The 11,335-nt window shown below is 51.1% G+C and overlaps 3 protein-coding genes across 3 annotated transcripts; 1 reads left to right on the top strand and 2 right to left on the bottom strand.

Annotated features, from left to right (window-relative positions):
- The first annotated feature begins 1,544 nt into the window (after positions 1 to 1,544).
- Positions 1,545 to 3,463, top strand: LOC127773947 (UDP-glycosyltransferase 87A1-like). The gene is made up of 2 exons (XM_052300192.1): positions 1,545 to 2,142; positions 2,217 to 3,463. Exons 1-2 carry the CDS (start codon positions 1,641 to 1,643, stop codon positions 3,119 to 3,121), a joined length of 1,407 nt encoding a protein of 468 aa, XP_052156152.1. The 5' UTR covers positions 1,545 to 1,640; the 3' UTR covers positions 3,122 to 3,463.
- A 118-nt stretch (positions 3,464 to 3,581) lies between these two features.
- On the bottom strand, positions 3,582 to 6,516 carry LOC127773948 (cyclin-B1-5). The gene is made up of 9 exons (XM_052300194.1): positions 6,255 to 6,516; positions 5,738 to 5,861; positions 5,543 to 5,642; positions 5,220 to 5,447; positions 5,004 to 5,129; positions 4,669 to 4,917; positions 4,397 to 4,555; positions 4,116 to 4,294; positions 3,582 to 3,967 (listed from the first exon to the last, which is right to left on the bottom strand). The coding sequence occupies exons 1-9, from the start codon at positions 6,304 to 6,306 to the stop codon at positions 3,835 to 3,837; spliced, it is 1,350 nt and encodes a 449-aa protein (XP_052156154.1). The 5' UTR covers positions 6,307 to 6,516; the 3' UTR covers positions 3,582 to 3,834.
- Positions 6,517 to 7,975: 1,459 nt separating this feature from the next.
- Positions 7,976 to 10,158, bottom strand: LOC127773949 (uncharacterized). The gene is made up of 2 exons (XM_052300195.1): positions 9,494 to 10,158; positions 7,976 to 8,546 (listed from the first exon to the last, which is right to left on the bottom strand). The coding sequence occupies exons 1-2, from the start codon at positions 10,156 to 10,158 to the stop codon at positions 8,423 to 8,425; spliced, it is 789 nt and encodes a 262-aa protein (XP_052156155.1). The 3' UTR covers positions 7,976 to 8,422.
- Between the last annotated feature and the right edge of the window lie 1,177 nt (positions 10,159 to 11,335).

The following is an 11,335-nucleotide window of genomic DNA, read 5'->3' as shown; positions in this document are numbered from 1 at the left end:
TTGCTGCGTCATCGTCTGCATCATTAAGCCCATGGCTTCCTGTTCGTCTGTATGCCAACACGTGTATTTTGTGCATGTGTATAGTACATACTCCATACGCACTGTCCGTGCCTCCGCACGCACCGCAGTCGCAGCCCTCGTGTTCACCGTCCACGACCCCGTCGTCATCGGCCCTACACGTCCGCCGCGCCGCGCCGCGCCACGCTCGCCGGTTTCGCCCTTCCATCAGTGACCTCCCTGCCGCCGCGGATCCGCATTCGCCGCGGGCGTCGGGCACGCCGTCCATGGCGCTACCCCTCCAATCTCTCCGGTCGCCTTCGGCCACGCCCGGCCCCGTCTTCCGGTCACGTTCCGCCATCGCCGGTCTGATCGCAAGCGAGGTCATCGCCTCCGCAATATCCTCGTTGTCGCCATCGATCTCATCGCCACGGCTGACGATCTCCTGTCGATGCGTGATCCCTGCCTCGTGTTTTCTCCTCCACATGTCTTCTTGATCCAATACTGAAACCTTCAGCTCTGATACCACTTGTTATAAAAGTTAGTCGATATAGTGGAACGACGACTAACCTTCCCGATCGCTTCAATCATTGATCACCCAAGACATGCCAGATGACGACACAGGAACACACGATATTTGTTAACGAGGTTCAGCCGAAGCCTACATCCCCAGGGCTCTGATTATGGGCACTCCTCCCCAACCAATATAGCTCCTAGCCGCTACGAGTCCATGGCCACGCCGACATCCTCTCCCTGCGTGTCTACGCTACATTGTAGTCGCTATGGTTACATTGTGGTGCCCCTCTCTCTATTTAAGAGAGATGTCGGGTTACAGAGTTCGACTCTAACTCCATCCCCTAACACTCCATCCCCTAACACCTATTACAATTCCAAGTCTAACTGTAACTAAATAGGACTAGTATATTCGACACCTATTCTAACATATGCAAATGCACGAGATAAGAAGAGAAACAAATAGGGTAGCACATGTTTTAACTCAACTGGCAATGAGTACTAGGTTTTATGCGGAGTGGAGGCTTTGTTCTCCTTCAAGAATCCTATACTTCTTAAATCAGGAACATAATCCCTTATTCAGTCATTAATAAAACTCTCTTTAACTAGAAAAAAAAAAAGAAGACCGTTCAAACACAAGAAACTCTTTTAAACCCTTAGGGATGTCCTCTCATATGTCTTAAAAAACCATATAAATAGCTATTAAAAATTATAAAATAAATTGACAACATTCGTACAATACATATAAATATCAATTCATAAAATTTTAAATCCAAACTCAACTCACACATTTTAAGTACAAACCCTTCAAACACTGCTCTTCTGAAGTTGAAGCTTGGGAAGCAAAGCCCACAATGCCCGCAAAGCTTATGGTCCAGTCGAAAGCCCACAGTGCCGGCCCATTAGGCTAAGTAAGGCCTTGGGCTCCAGGTTGGCCAGAATTTGTTGGCCTACTACACGTGATTCCAGCGTTGGAATCATCACGATTCTCGAGGTGGCGGCGGGTGCCGAGGTCACGGACTCCCATGGCGGATCATGTCTCACTGTTCAGAACCTCGCTTCTCGCTTCGACTTCGTGAACCTTGTGCAGCTCCGAGCTTGTTCGCCGCCGCCGCCGCGCCGTGCGTGCAATGGGGTCTTCGGCCGAGCCGCCGCCGCCGTGCCACGTCGTGGCGGTGCCGTACCCGGGGCGCGGCCACGTCAACGCGATGCTGAACCTGTGCCGCATCCTCGCCGCGCGCGACGGCGTCACCGCCACCGTCGTCGTCACCGAGGAGTGGCTCGGCCTGCTCGGCGGCGCGGCGGCCGCGGCGGCGGAGGGCGGCGTCCGCCTCGAGGCCATCCCCAACGTCGTGCCCTCCGAGCACGGCCGCGCCGGCGACATGCTCGGGTTCGTGCGGGCCGTGTACACCAGGATGGAGGCGCCGTTCGAGCGCCTCCTCGACCGCCTCGCTCTCGGCGCGGCGCCGCCGCCGCCCGCCGCCATCGTGGCCGACACGTTCGTGCTGCCGTGGGCGGTCGGCGTCGGCAACCGGAGGGGCCTGCCGGTGTGCGTCCTCTCGCCGCTCAGCGCCACCATGTTCTCCGTGCACTATCACTTCGACCGCCTGCCCACGGCCACCGACATCGCCGGTACGAAGCTCTGAACATCATGAAAGATCGTAAATTTCGTTGCAAATGAAAATTTGTTGCTCGATCCGATGCAGATGGCGATGAGGTCGGAAACTACATTCCTGGGCTGAAATCGATCAGGTTTAGCGATCTTGAGCCCACACACACGAACAAGAACATGGTAGACCTCATCCTCGAAGCCTACTCCCATGCCAGAAAAGCACAGTGCGTCATCTTCACCTCCTTCTACGAACTCGAGAGCAACGCCATGGACGCTCTCCGGCGAGACCTCCCTTACCCGGCGTTCTCGGCTGGCCCTTGCATCCCATACATGGCGCTCCAAGCTGACGAACACCACGCCGGCGACGAGGAAGAAGAGCCATACATGGCGTGGCTGGACGCGCAGCCGGTGGGCTCGGTGCTGTACGTCTCCCTCGGGAGCTTCCTCTCGGTGTCACGGCCGCAGCTCGACGAGATCGCCGCCGGCCTCGCCGACAGCAAGGTCACGTTCTTGTGGGTGCTCCGCGGCGACTCCGGCGCGCGAGACATCCTCCGCGGCGGCGGCGGCATGGTGGTGCCGTGGACGGACCAGCTGAAGGTGCTGTGCCACCCTTCCGTCGGCGGCTTCTTCACCCACTCCGGCATGAACTCGACGCTGGAGGCGGTGCACGCCGGCGTGCCGATGCTGACGCTCCCCATAGCGTTCGACCAGCCGATCGTCGCCCGGCTCGTCGCCGACGAGTGGAGGATCGGGTACGGCCTCAGGGAGAACGGGGACGGCGGCGGCTGCGGCGGCGTCGTCGGGAGGGAGGAGATCGCCGCGGCGGTGAGGAGGCTGATGGTGATGGATTCCGATGCGGCGGCGGCGGAAGAGGCGAAGGAGATGAGGAGGAGAGCTTCGCTGATGCGAGAGGCCTCTCGCGCCGCGGTTCAAGAGGGTGGTTCTTCCTACAGAGACGTGACGTCTCTGATCAACTACATTTCAGAGTTCAAGAACTGAAACTTGTTTGCCTGAAACCACTTATTTGAAATAAGCTTTTAGTTTGGTCTCTATTTGAAACTGAGGCTGTGTTTAGTTCAGCGCAAAGTTTGGATTTTGGTTGAAATTGAAGATGATGTGACTGAAAAGTTGTGTGTGTATGACAGTTCAATGTAATGGAAAAGGACTGAAGTTTGGATCCAAACTTTGGATCTAAACACTAGAGCAAAGTTTCTCTTCCAGAGCAAAGTTTCTTCTAGTTCATTTACAGGAGAAAAAAAAAGATATTCAAATGGTGATTTGGAAACTTTTATGGCTGTGCAAGTTCAGAAAAGGAACATTGAATTATAAAATCAGGCTTATTTGCAGAGTTAAGAATTATAAAATCATTTGGTTTCAGTAGCCTCAAAAGTTTGATTTCATTGCAGAATTATACTTGAGCACACATCTTTTTGCAAGTAAATTGGCAGACATAAAAGAATTTATGAAAAAAGAATACTTTTCATTCAATTCATACTTATGAAAAGAATTTATGAAGAGTAGTTACACCAAGGTGTATCACAGTACTGAATACATGAGTATACTCGAGAGTTCAGAGTAACCCCGCAAAAAACCCAACAACAATCGCTCTCAAGTTGTCTTGATCCAATTAGCTAAACCCAGGAAAGAATCTTAAATACTGTCAAGAACGACATTCCATCACAGTCTAAACCGAATCCAGAACAGTACTAATCCTAGGCTAGGCAAACTGCCGGAGGGCGCAGAGAGACACGCCCAAGCTGCTCGGATGCGTACTTCCTGTATGCCGTCTTCAGCTTGCTCTCAGGAGCGGCAGCATGAGCGTTGACAAGGACCTTCGCACACTCCCTGCAATCAATCAATTCATCCCAACAATCAGAACTAAAGTTAGTTTACAGATCATTGAAAAGTTCAGAAACTTCAGGTTCAGGAAAAACGGAAGTTCAGAAAGTTCAGGTTTCAGGGAAAATGGAAATTCAGAAAGTTGAAAAAATACCTGAGCTGTGATTCGGTGAAACCGGTGTGGTGCTTGAGCGTGCTCGTCCAGAGGGGACTCCTCTTCAGCGTGCATTGAGCCGCGTACACCGCCGACGCGGCCACCAGCGACGGGCACAGCGACGCCATGCCGTACTCCTTCAGCGCCATCTCAGAGAAGAAGAACACCATGTTCTCCAGCTGAAAAAAGACACAATGTCTCTGATCAGAATACAGTTACAATTTCCATGGCACACCAGAAATGAAATCAAGTTCTTTGTTTCTTCTTCTTGTTTTTTTTACCTCCTTGTCGCCTCCGGCGGCCTTGATGAACCGGAGCAAGAAGACGTAAGGTGTGGGAACAGTGATGTTCCACTGCAGCCTGTTCAAGATGTTCTTCTCCATGGCGAGGATCTGCTGCCGCGAGTAGGCGTTGTCACAGACGTGGATGAGGTCCTGAACCTGAAAAAATCCGTTCACCGCAGCGAAGCAGAGTTTTGTTCAGTTACATCACAAGTGTGAAGCAGAGATTGGGATTCTTGTTCGTCTTGTTGAATCAATCGAATCTGCGTTACCTCCGGCGCCCACATCTCCTCGTACTTGGAGGCGATGAGCATGGCCGCGACGCCGACGAGCTGCAGCTCCCTGCGCAGCACGGGCTGCAGCGAGAGGTACCGGTCGATGACGTACATGGTGAGGTAGAGGGTCTCCGGCATCAGCTCGAATTTGTAGTGCACATCGATGATCCAGTCTGCCAGGATGGCCCTCATCTTGGGGTTCACCTCGACCTGGCTGCTCATGTAGTCTGTCGGCCGGCGCTCCAGCTGTGCAAGAACAACACTGTCAGTTTCTGAACAAATCTGAAGAGGAAAGCTTCACTGAAACGAAGATGGAAGAATCTGAGGTTTACCTGGGCTGTCCTGTAGAAGTTGTAGATGTCCTCGATGTACTCCACCACGGCGAGCTGGTTGTCGCCGTCGAGCTTGTCGATGTCCTCGACGACTTCTTTTGGCTTCTCAGTAATGCCACACGCGTGCTGCCATTAACAACATCGAATTCAGATTCAGCTACAGTGCAATTATGCAGAAATAAGCAGGCAAGCACAGGTGTTCGATCGATCACTCACCTTGGAACGAGCAGTAAGCACAGATGTAAGCGTGTTCACGACCTTCTTCCTGGAGTACTTGAGGGCTGAACCGCCGCTGCTGCTGCCGGCGCCCTCCGACTCCGACGGCTTCTTGTTCTCGTTGACGCCGGCGCCGGTGCTGGCCTTGGCGGCGTTCTCCGGACGGGGTACGACCTTCTTTGCCGGCTTCGGAGCTGGCTCCTTCCTGGCCGGGTTCTGCACGACAATCTGCGACCAAAATCAAAAATCAGGGATCAAATCAACCGCTCTGAATTCGCAAGAAGAACACGAGAAACAGAAGGGGGGTGTGTCTCACTCCGTACCTTGTTCGCCGCAACGGCGTTCTCCTGAGCTTTCTTTAGAAGCTGGGCGCCGAAGCTCCTGGTGATTGGGCGATTGATCCCCTCCGGCAGCTGGATCTTGCTGTTGCAAGAAGAACACGAGGTTTTCAGAGAAGGAAACGAGAGGAAGAACGAATCGGGGAAGGTTGGCGACGATGATGTCGTGCTGCTCCTTACCCGTCGACCACATGGGCGTTCAGGACGTTGCCGATATCGCCGAGGGCTTGCCGGTTTCTCGCACCAGGTCGGCCGGCGGCGGCGGTGGCGGCGGCCTTCTGCTTCCCCGCTGCGACTGCAGCACCTGCCCATTCGCCGGAGAAGAAGATTAGCAACAGGGGTTGCGTTTACACGGGGATAAATCGAAACAAGCAGATCAAGAAAACCTAATCAAACACAGGAAGGGCAGCATCAAAAATCCGTTCTTGGTGCATGAATCGGGCAAGAAAGGATGGAAACTGGAATCAGTTGGCCCTCGCAACATAAATCCGTTCTTGAAGAAGGATTCGAACAGACCTGGAACTCTCACCAAGCAAGACTCGACTACCAAGAACTCAAAATTTTCCGCTTGAATCGTACAGATTCGGAACATCAAACAGAAAAATCCGTAGCTTGGAACCCCAAAGAACCCCAAGTTCAGGCAAGTCCCCCCAAAGAGCCCAAATCAAGAACACAGAACAAAGCCACCGCCGCTCACCTCTGTTCGCCGGCTGCGGAGCGGCAGCCGCGCGCTGGTGCCTCGTCGCCATGCGTACGGCCTCTTGTTGCTCCTCCTCCTCCTCCTCCGGGCTCCAAGAACGCCAAGAACTCCGGCGAACTCCCTCCCGGACCGAAGCAGGCGACCGTCCTCTCCTCCTCCTCTTCTCTCTTCGCTCTTCCAACTCTCTCTCTCTCTAAAATTTCTTGTTCTTGCTTGATTTGCTTGGATCGGAGAGGAGAGACGCGGAGATGCGTTGGCGTGGGAGGAGCGGCGCGGTGGGGGGCTCGAGCTTTATCCGGAGCGGAGGGCGACGCCTCCAACGGTCGAGAGGATCGACGGCCGGGATGGCGCGGCGTGGATTCAACGGCTGGGATCGGACGCGGGCGGAGTGAACGGTTGAAACTAGCCGTTGGGGACTGGTATTACGGGCAAGTGTTCGGCGGCGGGGTCATACATGGCAAGTACTGTAGTACTGTGTTTAAGCTTTGTTTGCTACTGAAAGACAGTGTTAGCCTGGTAGTAATTACTTAATTAGGAGCAGTACATATGTGTACCAGCTCTATCTCTGTGATTACCGTGTGAATGTGTTACCACGGTGCCAGCTATGTCCAAATAGAAGTGAATCTGAGGTTTTCGTCGTATGCCTTTTCTTCTTAATCAATCACAATCTTACATCATTCAAATTCTTCTTCTACTTCATTTTCTTGACCAGTCATATCATTTTCCTATTTAATTATAAAACTTCACCTATTTTAGGAGAGAGAAAATACCGTTGCCAAGGTTAACTTCTTCCTCAGAAATGCTGCATTGTACGGCGCGGGGGTGCGGGGCTGTTCAACGCGGGCCATTTCACCAGTGAAGCCCACCAAAACGTGCGCGGTGGAAGTCACGGCCCAATGCGCGCCGCGGGGCACCGGGAACGGGAGGGCCATGGCCCATGCCGATTCGATGGGCTGCCTGCCAAATTTGTGAGGGCGCGTGGTGCCGCCGAAATTGGCCCGTGTGCGCCTCTCCTATACAACTTTCTTCTTCCCTGATTTCAGCTTCGAATTTGGACGTGGCTGTCCCTGCAAAACCGGCGGAATGCGGCGCACGCTACAGCGATCGCTGGTGTCGTGTGGTGTCGTGTCGTGCCAGCTTTAACTCAGTCCCACTCGCAGGGACCCGTTTCCTCGGTGACTCACTCACTCCCACACTCACATTCGGTTTTCAATTTTCACACGACAACATCACGCATTGAACTCGAGAGAAAAGCTGCTTCTGTTTTCTAACGATCTTATTAAAACTCTTCTTTTTTTCTATGAGAGCATTTCCCAGGGAGGTCTAAGCATCTTTCGCAGTTTTATAATTGTTGTGAATTAAGGCCAAAATCACCTCTCCCACAAATGCCTAAATCCAGTCCCAAATTTTCTGTGTTGGCGAAAAAATATCCCAAATTATCTGTATTTTCAATTTAACCAAATCATTAAGCCAGATTTGAGGTAGGGATGGATGCCCCCAATAGTGAGCGTATGCACGAGAAACCAACACTGTCTCATGCTCTAAGGTCATTGGCAAGTGAGTCCACAACAAACAGAATCCATATGTCAGTGACTCAAAATTATACGACTTAAGTCAGAGAAAAAAAAACACGGATATTAGGGAATGACTAAGTCACAGAATCTCAATTCCACGTTCTTAGTGTTGTGCCCTCCACACGAATGATGTGCCGTTTAAAAAACCAAATTCAGAGACGCTGTTAGAGGGCGGGGTAATTTATTTGCCCAATTTTTATATGACCCTAATACTAACATTTTTAGATTTAAATGTTAGCATTTTTGGAAATGCTCAAGGTAGATGCAGAGGCCTTGCCACGTTTTTCTCTCAACTATGTACTATCATCACTTGTGCAATACGCTGATGGAAAACGTGTAAGAAGAAGCCGTGAATCCAGGCACAAAACCGTACTACCCCTGCAGTTGACACGTCACGATCATCCCAAATTTCCAATAAACTTCACTCACTGTCCACACAAACCGACCCACCCAGTGTCACGGTCTACAAAAAAACGAGTAGAGGAATATTTACAAAGAGGAAAGGAACATCTCAACTGAAGTCTAAAGCCATTAAGCAAAGCTATCTGCTCTGCTAGTAGTAATAGAAGGAGTAGATCGATTATGCTTGGCTCATACTGTCACCACTCTGGTGTCCCGTCTCCCGGCGGCCGGTTTCGCCGGCTTGCGGCGGTCGCGGCGGCCGCCGCCGCCCCACAACGCCGGCCAGCATCCGACGGCCAGAGGCGCATCCATCCTGAAAGTTCAGATAAAATTCAGATTTCAGGCTCAGAAGTTGCTTCCATCGTCTAAAAATTCAGAATTTTCAGGTGGTTGTTATATCATGCATGCTACTCTACTGGCCAACCATTAATTACTACAGTGATATTGCCTGTCAGTCCAGCATCTGAAATACTAAGATAGTAATTTATTTATGCTAGAAAAAAATTAACACATTTTAGTCAAATAAATCCTGTGGATGCTTTGGTCAGATTGTCATCCCCTGACCCATGTTTCATTGATTTCCTGGTGACGAATTGATCGATATTTTTGACTCAGTAAGCTGGCTAAGTCAAAAAGGATGTTTAGGGTCATGTGGTCTAAAAGGACTTAGTGTTGCTTGGAATTGTAAAAGAAATTGATGCTGACAAAGAAAAAAAAAGGAGCATGTACTGATTACTCCTTTTAGTGCTGTTTCACTTAAAAAGAATGGTACAACCCATGCACTGGATTTTCTATAGGGGCTATGACTGATCTGTGCTGGAATTTGGAAAGAACACGGTGACTAGATGACACATGTAGTTTCCACAAAGAATGTAATCGTCTTACAATATAAGTAGAGTTGGATCTAATGCAGATCAAAAAGAAAGAAGAAAAGAGTTGGATCTAATGCAGTTGTAGTAAATGTGGAATAATTGGCCTCACTAGCAAAATCTACAGCTACTACATGATGATTATAATCTCATAATTGGAGAAAGATTTCAAGATGATTAAGAGTTAATTTGACTCCTGTTGCTAGGGTCATCAGACTGCATGATTGATTCTGTTAATTGACATGTATACTCCTATATGATACCAACCACCAATGATGCAAAATTTCCTTTCCAAGATAATTAATACTTCACCGTATATGTATAGCTACGTATCCCTGCATGTCTGCATCCATGCCGGAAATTCCGCCGTGTACAGTGTACAGCCACTCACCTAGCTTTGCCGGCAGCCGCCGTCGCCGGCGCGGCCGCGGCCGCGGCGGCGCCGGGAAGCGTGCCTCGGGCGGCGGGCCGCGGCGTCGTCATGCTCCTGGTGAGCAGGCCCGGCACGTAGAAGTTGAGCAGCACGCCGTCGCCGCTGCCCCCGCAGCTTCCCCTGCTGTCGCTCCGCCGTCTCCGCAGCCTCCTCTCCCTCGCCGCCGCCGCCGCCTGCTGCTGCTGCTGCCGCCTCGACGCCGCCTCCGCCGCCTCCTCCTGCTCGGACGACGACGACGGCCTCCCCTGGCCGTTCTCCGCCGCCGCCGCCGTCGGAGCTTCCCTGTCACCACCACCATCGCCTCCTCTCGGGCTGGGGTTGTTCGCCGTGTCCTCGACCACGACGAGGTCACTGAACGACAGCTCGCGGCCGAACTCGCCGCTGTCGCCGGAGAAGTCGGAGAGGAGGCCGAGCAGCTCCTCCTCCCTGCTCCGGCCGACCTGCCGCGCCCGTCCCGACAGCGGCCTCCCGCCGGCGAGCGCCTCCATCTCGCGAGACACGACAACGATCGATTTGCTGCTGCTGCTGCCGCTGCCGCCGCCGCGCGCGCTCTGCTTTTGTAGAGGCGGTAGTGGGGCGGACACAGATTGACATGTGGGTCCCACTTTCTCATGGGCCCACATGCCAGTGACCGTGCTGGAGAGGTAAACGCGACGTGTGGGCTTGGGCGGTTCCGTTGGGCGTTGGCTGTTGCCATTTTTTTTCAACACGCTGATCTAGAAGGCTTCTCCCGTTGTTTAGAGCAAGTTTAATAATATATAATCAACTACTAGCCGTAAATCATCTCCAGTCAATCTAATAGTTAATTTATACAATCGTTAACTACATCATTATTAATTACACGCACAACATCTTAAAGTCTGTGCTATAGGCTTGCAGCTGACTATAAATCTGTAGTCCGCTTCTCTTATCTTATTAACATATGCTTTTAGCTAACTTAATTATAGCATGTTATTGTACCTGCTCTTAGAGCAAGTTTAATAGTATAGCCAACTGCCGGCTCCAAATCATCTATAGCCAACTTAATAGCCAATTTGTACATTAGTTAGCTATAAACATATACTACATAATTAATATATGGTCTCACCTGTCATACACACATGTATCTTGGAACCCGTGCTGCAGCTGGCTACAAATGTATCTTGGAGTCCATGCTGCAGCTGGCTACAAATCTGTAGCTCGTTGCTACTCTCTCTTCTCTTTTATCTCATCGAAATGTGTTTATAGTTGGTTTATAGTCTGCTATTGTACGTGCTTTTAGTTGTGGTGCCAGGGAGAGAGAAGCTTCTGTTTGGTAGGGGGTGGCTGCGTGCGTTGGCTTAGGTAAGCCATAGCTTGGCGCGCATGATAGGCTATCAGTTTTCTTTTCGTTTACATGTAACGAAAGATGGAGACAGTTACGAATCAGATATACTTATGTCGACGCGTTACGAATAACCGAGCAGAAAGGCAAAATGATCGGGCAAAGATAACGAACTGGTCGTGACTTGAAGGAAACCAAAGAGTAGTACTCTAAAGCACACGTCTCTTATGGTGCAAATCAACAGTAGAGTTTGAACCACGTACGCAGTTAATCAATCCATCAGAGCGTCTAGATTAAAAACCGAAGTGAATAATACAGGACCGATTCCTCGACAGCTATATTAGTTGTCGCCGTGCTTGATTTCTGGAAGACTGGAACCACTCGTCGATCGGTCCAACGTACGAGATAATCAGAGAAAGAAGAGGAAAATTGCCAGGTGGCGACTCATCTGTAGCCTGCGCCATCCCGCCCATATGCAATTGCACAGCACTACACTA

The sequence above is a fragment of the Oryza glaberrima genome, chromosome 5, assembly GCF_000147395.1.
Source record: "Oryza glaberrima chromosome 5, OglaRS2, whole genome shotgun sequence".
Lineage (NCBI taxonomy): Eukaryota > Viridiplantae > Streptophyta > Magnoliopsida > Poales > Poaceae > Oryza > Oryza glaberrima.
Note: the sequence above shows the minus strand (reverse complement) of the source record. Positions and strands in the feature narration are given on the sequence as shown.

Coding starts and splice junctions, on each gene's coding strand:
- LOC127773947 (XM_052300192.1), top strand. CDS start 1,641: ATGGGGTCTTCGGCCGAGCCGCCGCCGCCGTGCCACGTCGTGGCGGTG. Junction 2,143..2,216: donor CACGGCCACCGACATCGCCG/GTACGAAGCTCT, acceptor GATCCGATGCAG/ATGGCGATGAGGTCGGAAAC.
- LOC127773948 (XM_052300194.1), bottom strand. CDS start 6,306: ATGGCGACGAGGCACCAGCGCGCGGCTGCCGCTCCGCAGCCGGCGAAC. Junction 5,448..5,542: donor ACGCCGTTGCGGCGAACAAG/GTACGGAGTGAG, acceptor TTTTGGTCGCAG/ATTGTCGTGCAGAACCCGGC. Junction 4,295..4,396: donor CCGCCGGAGGCGACAAGGAG/GTAAAAAAAACA, acceptor GTCTTTTTTCAG/CTGGAGAACATGGTGTTCTT.
- LOC127773949 (XM_052300195.1), bottom strand. CDS start 10,158: ATGTGGGCCCATGAGAAAGTGGGACCCACATGTCAATCTGTGTCCGCC. Junction 8,547..9,493: donor GCGGCTGCCGGCAAAGCTAG/GTGAGTGGCTGT, acceptor CTGAACTTTCAG/GATGGATGCGCCTCTGGCCG.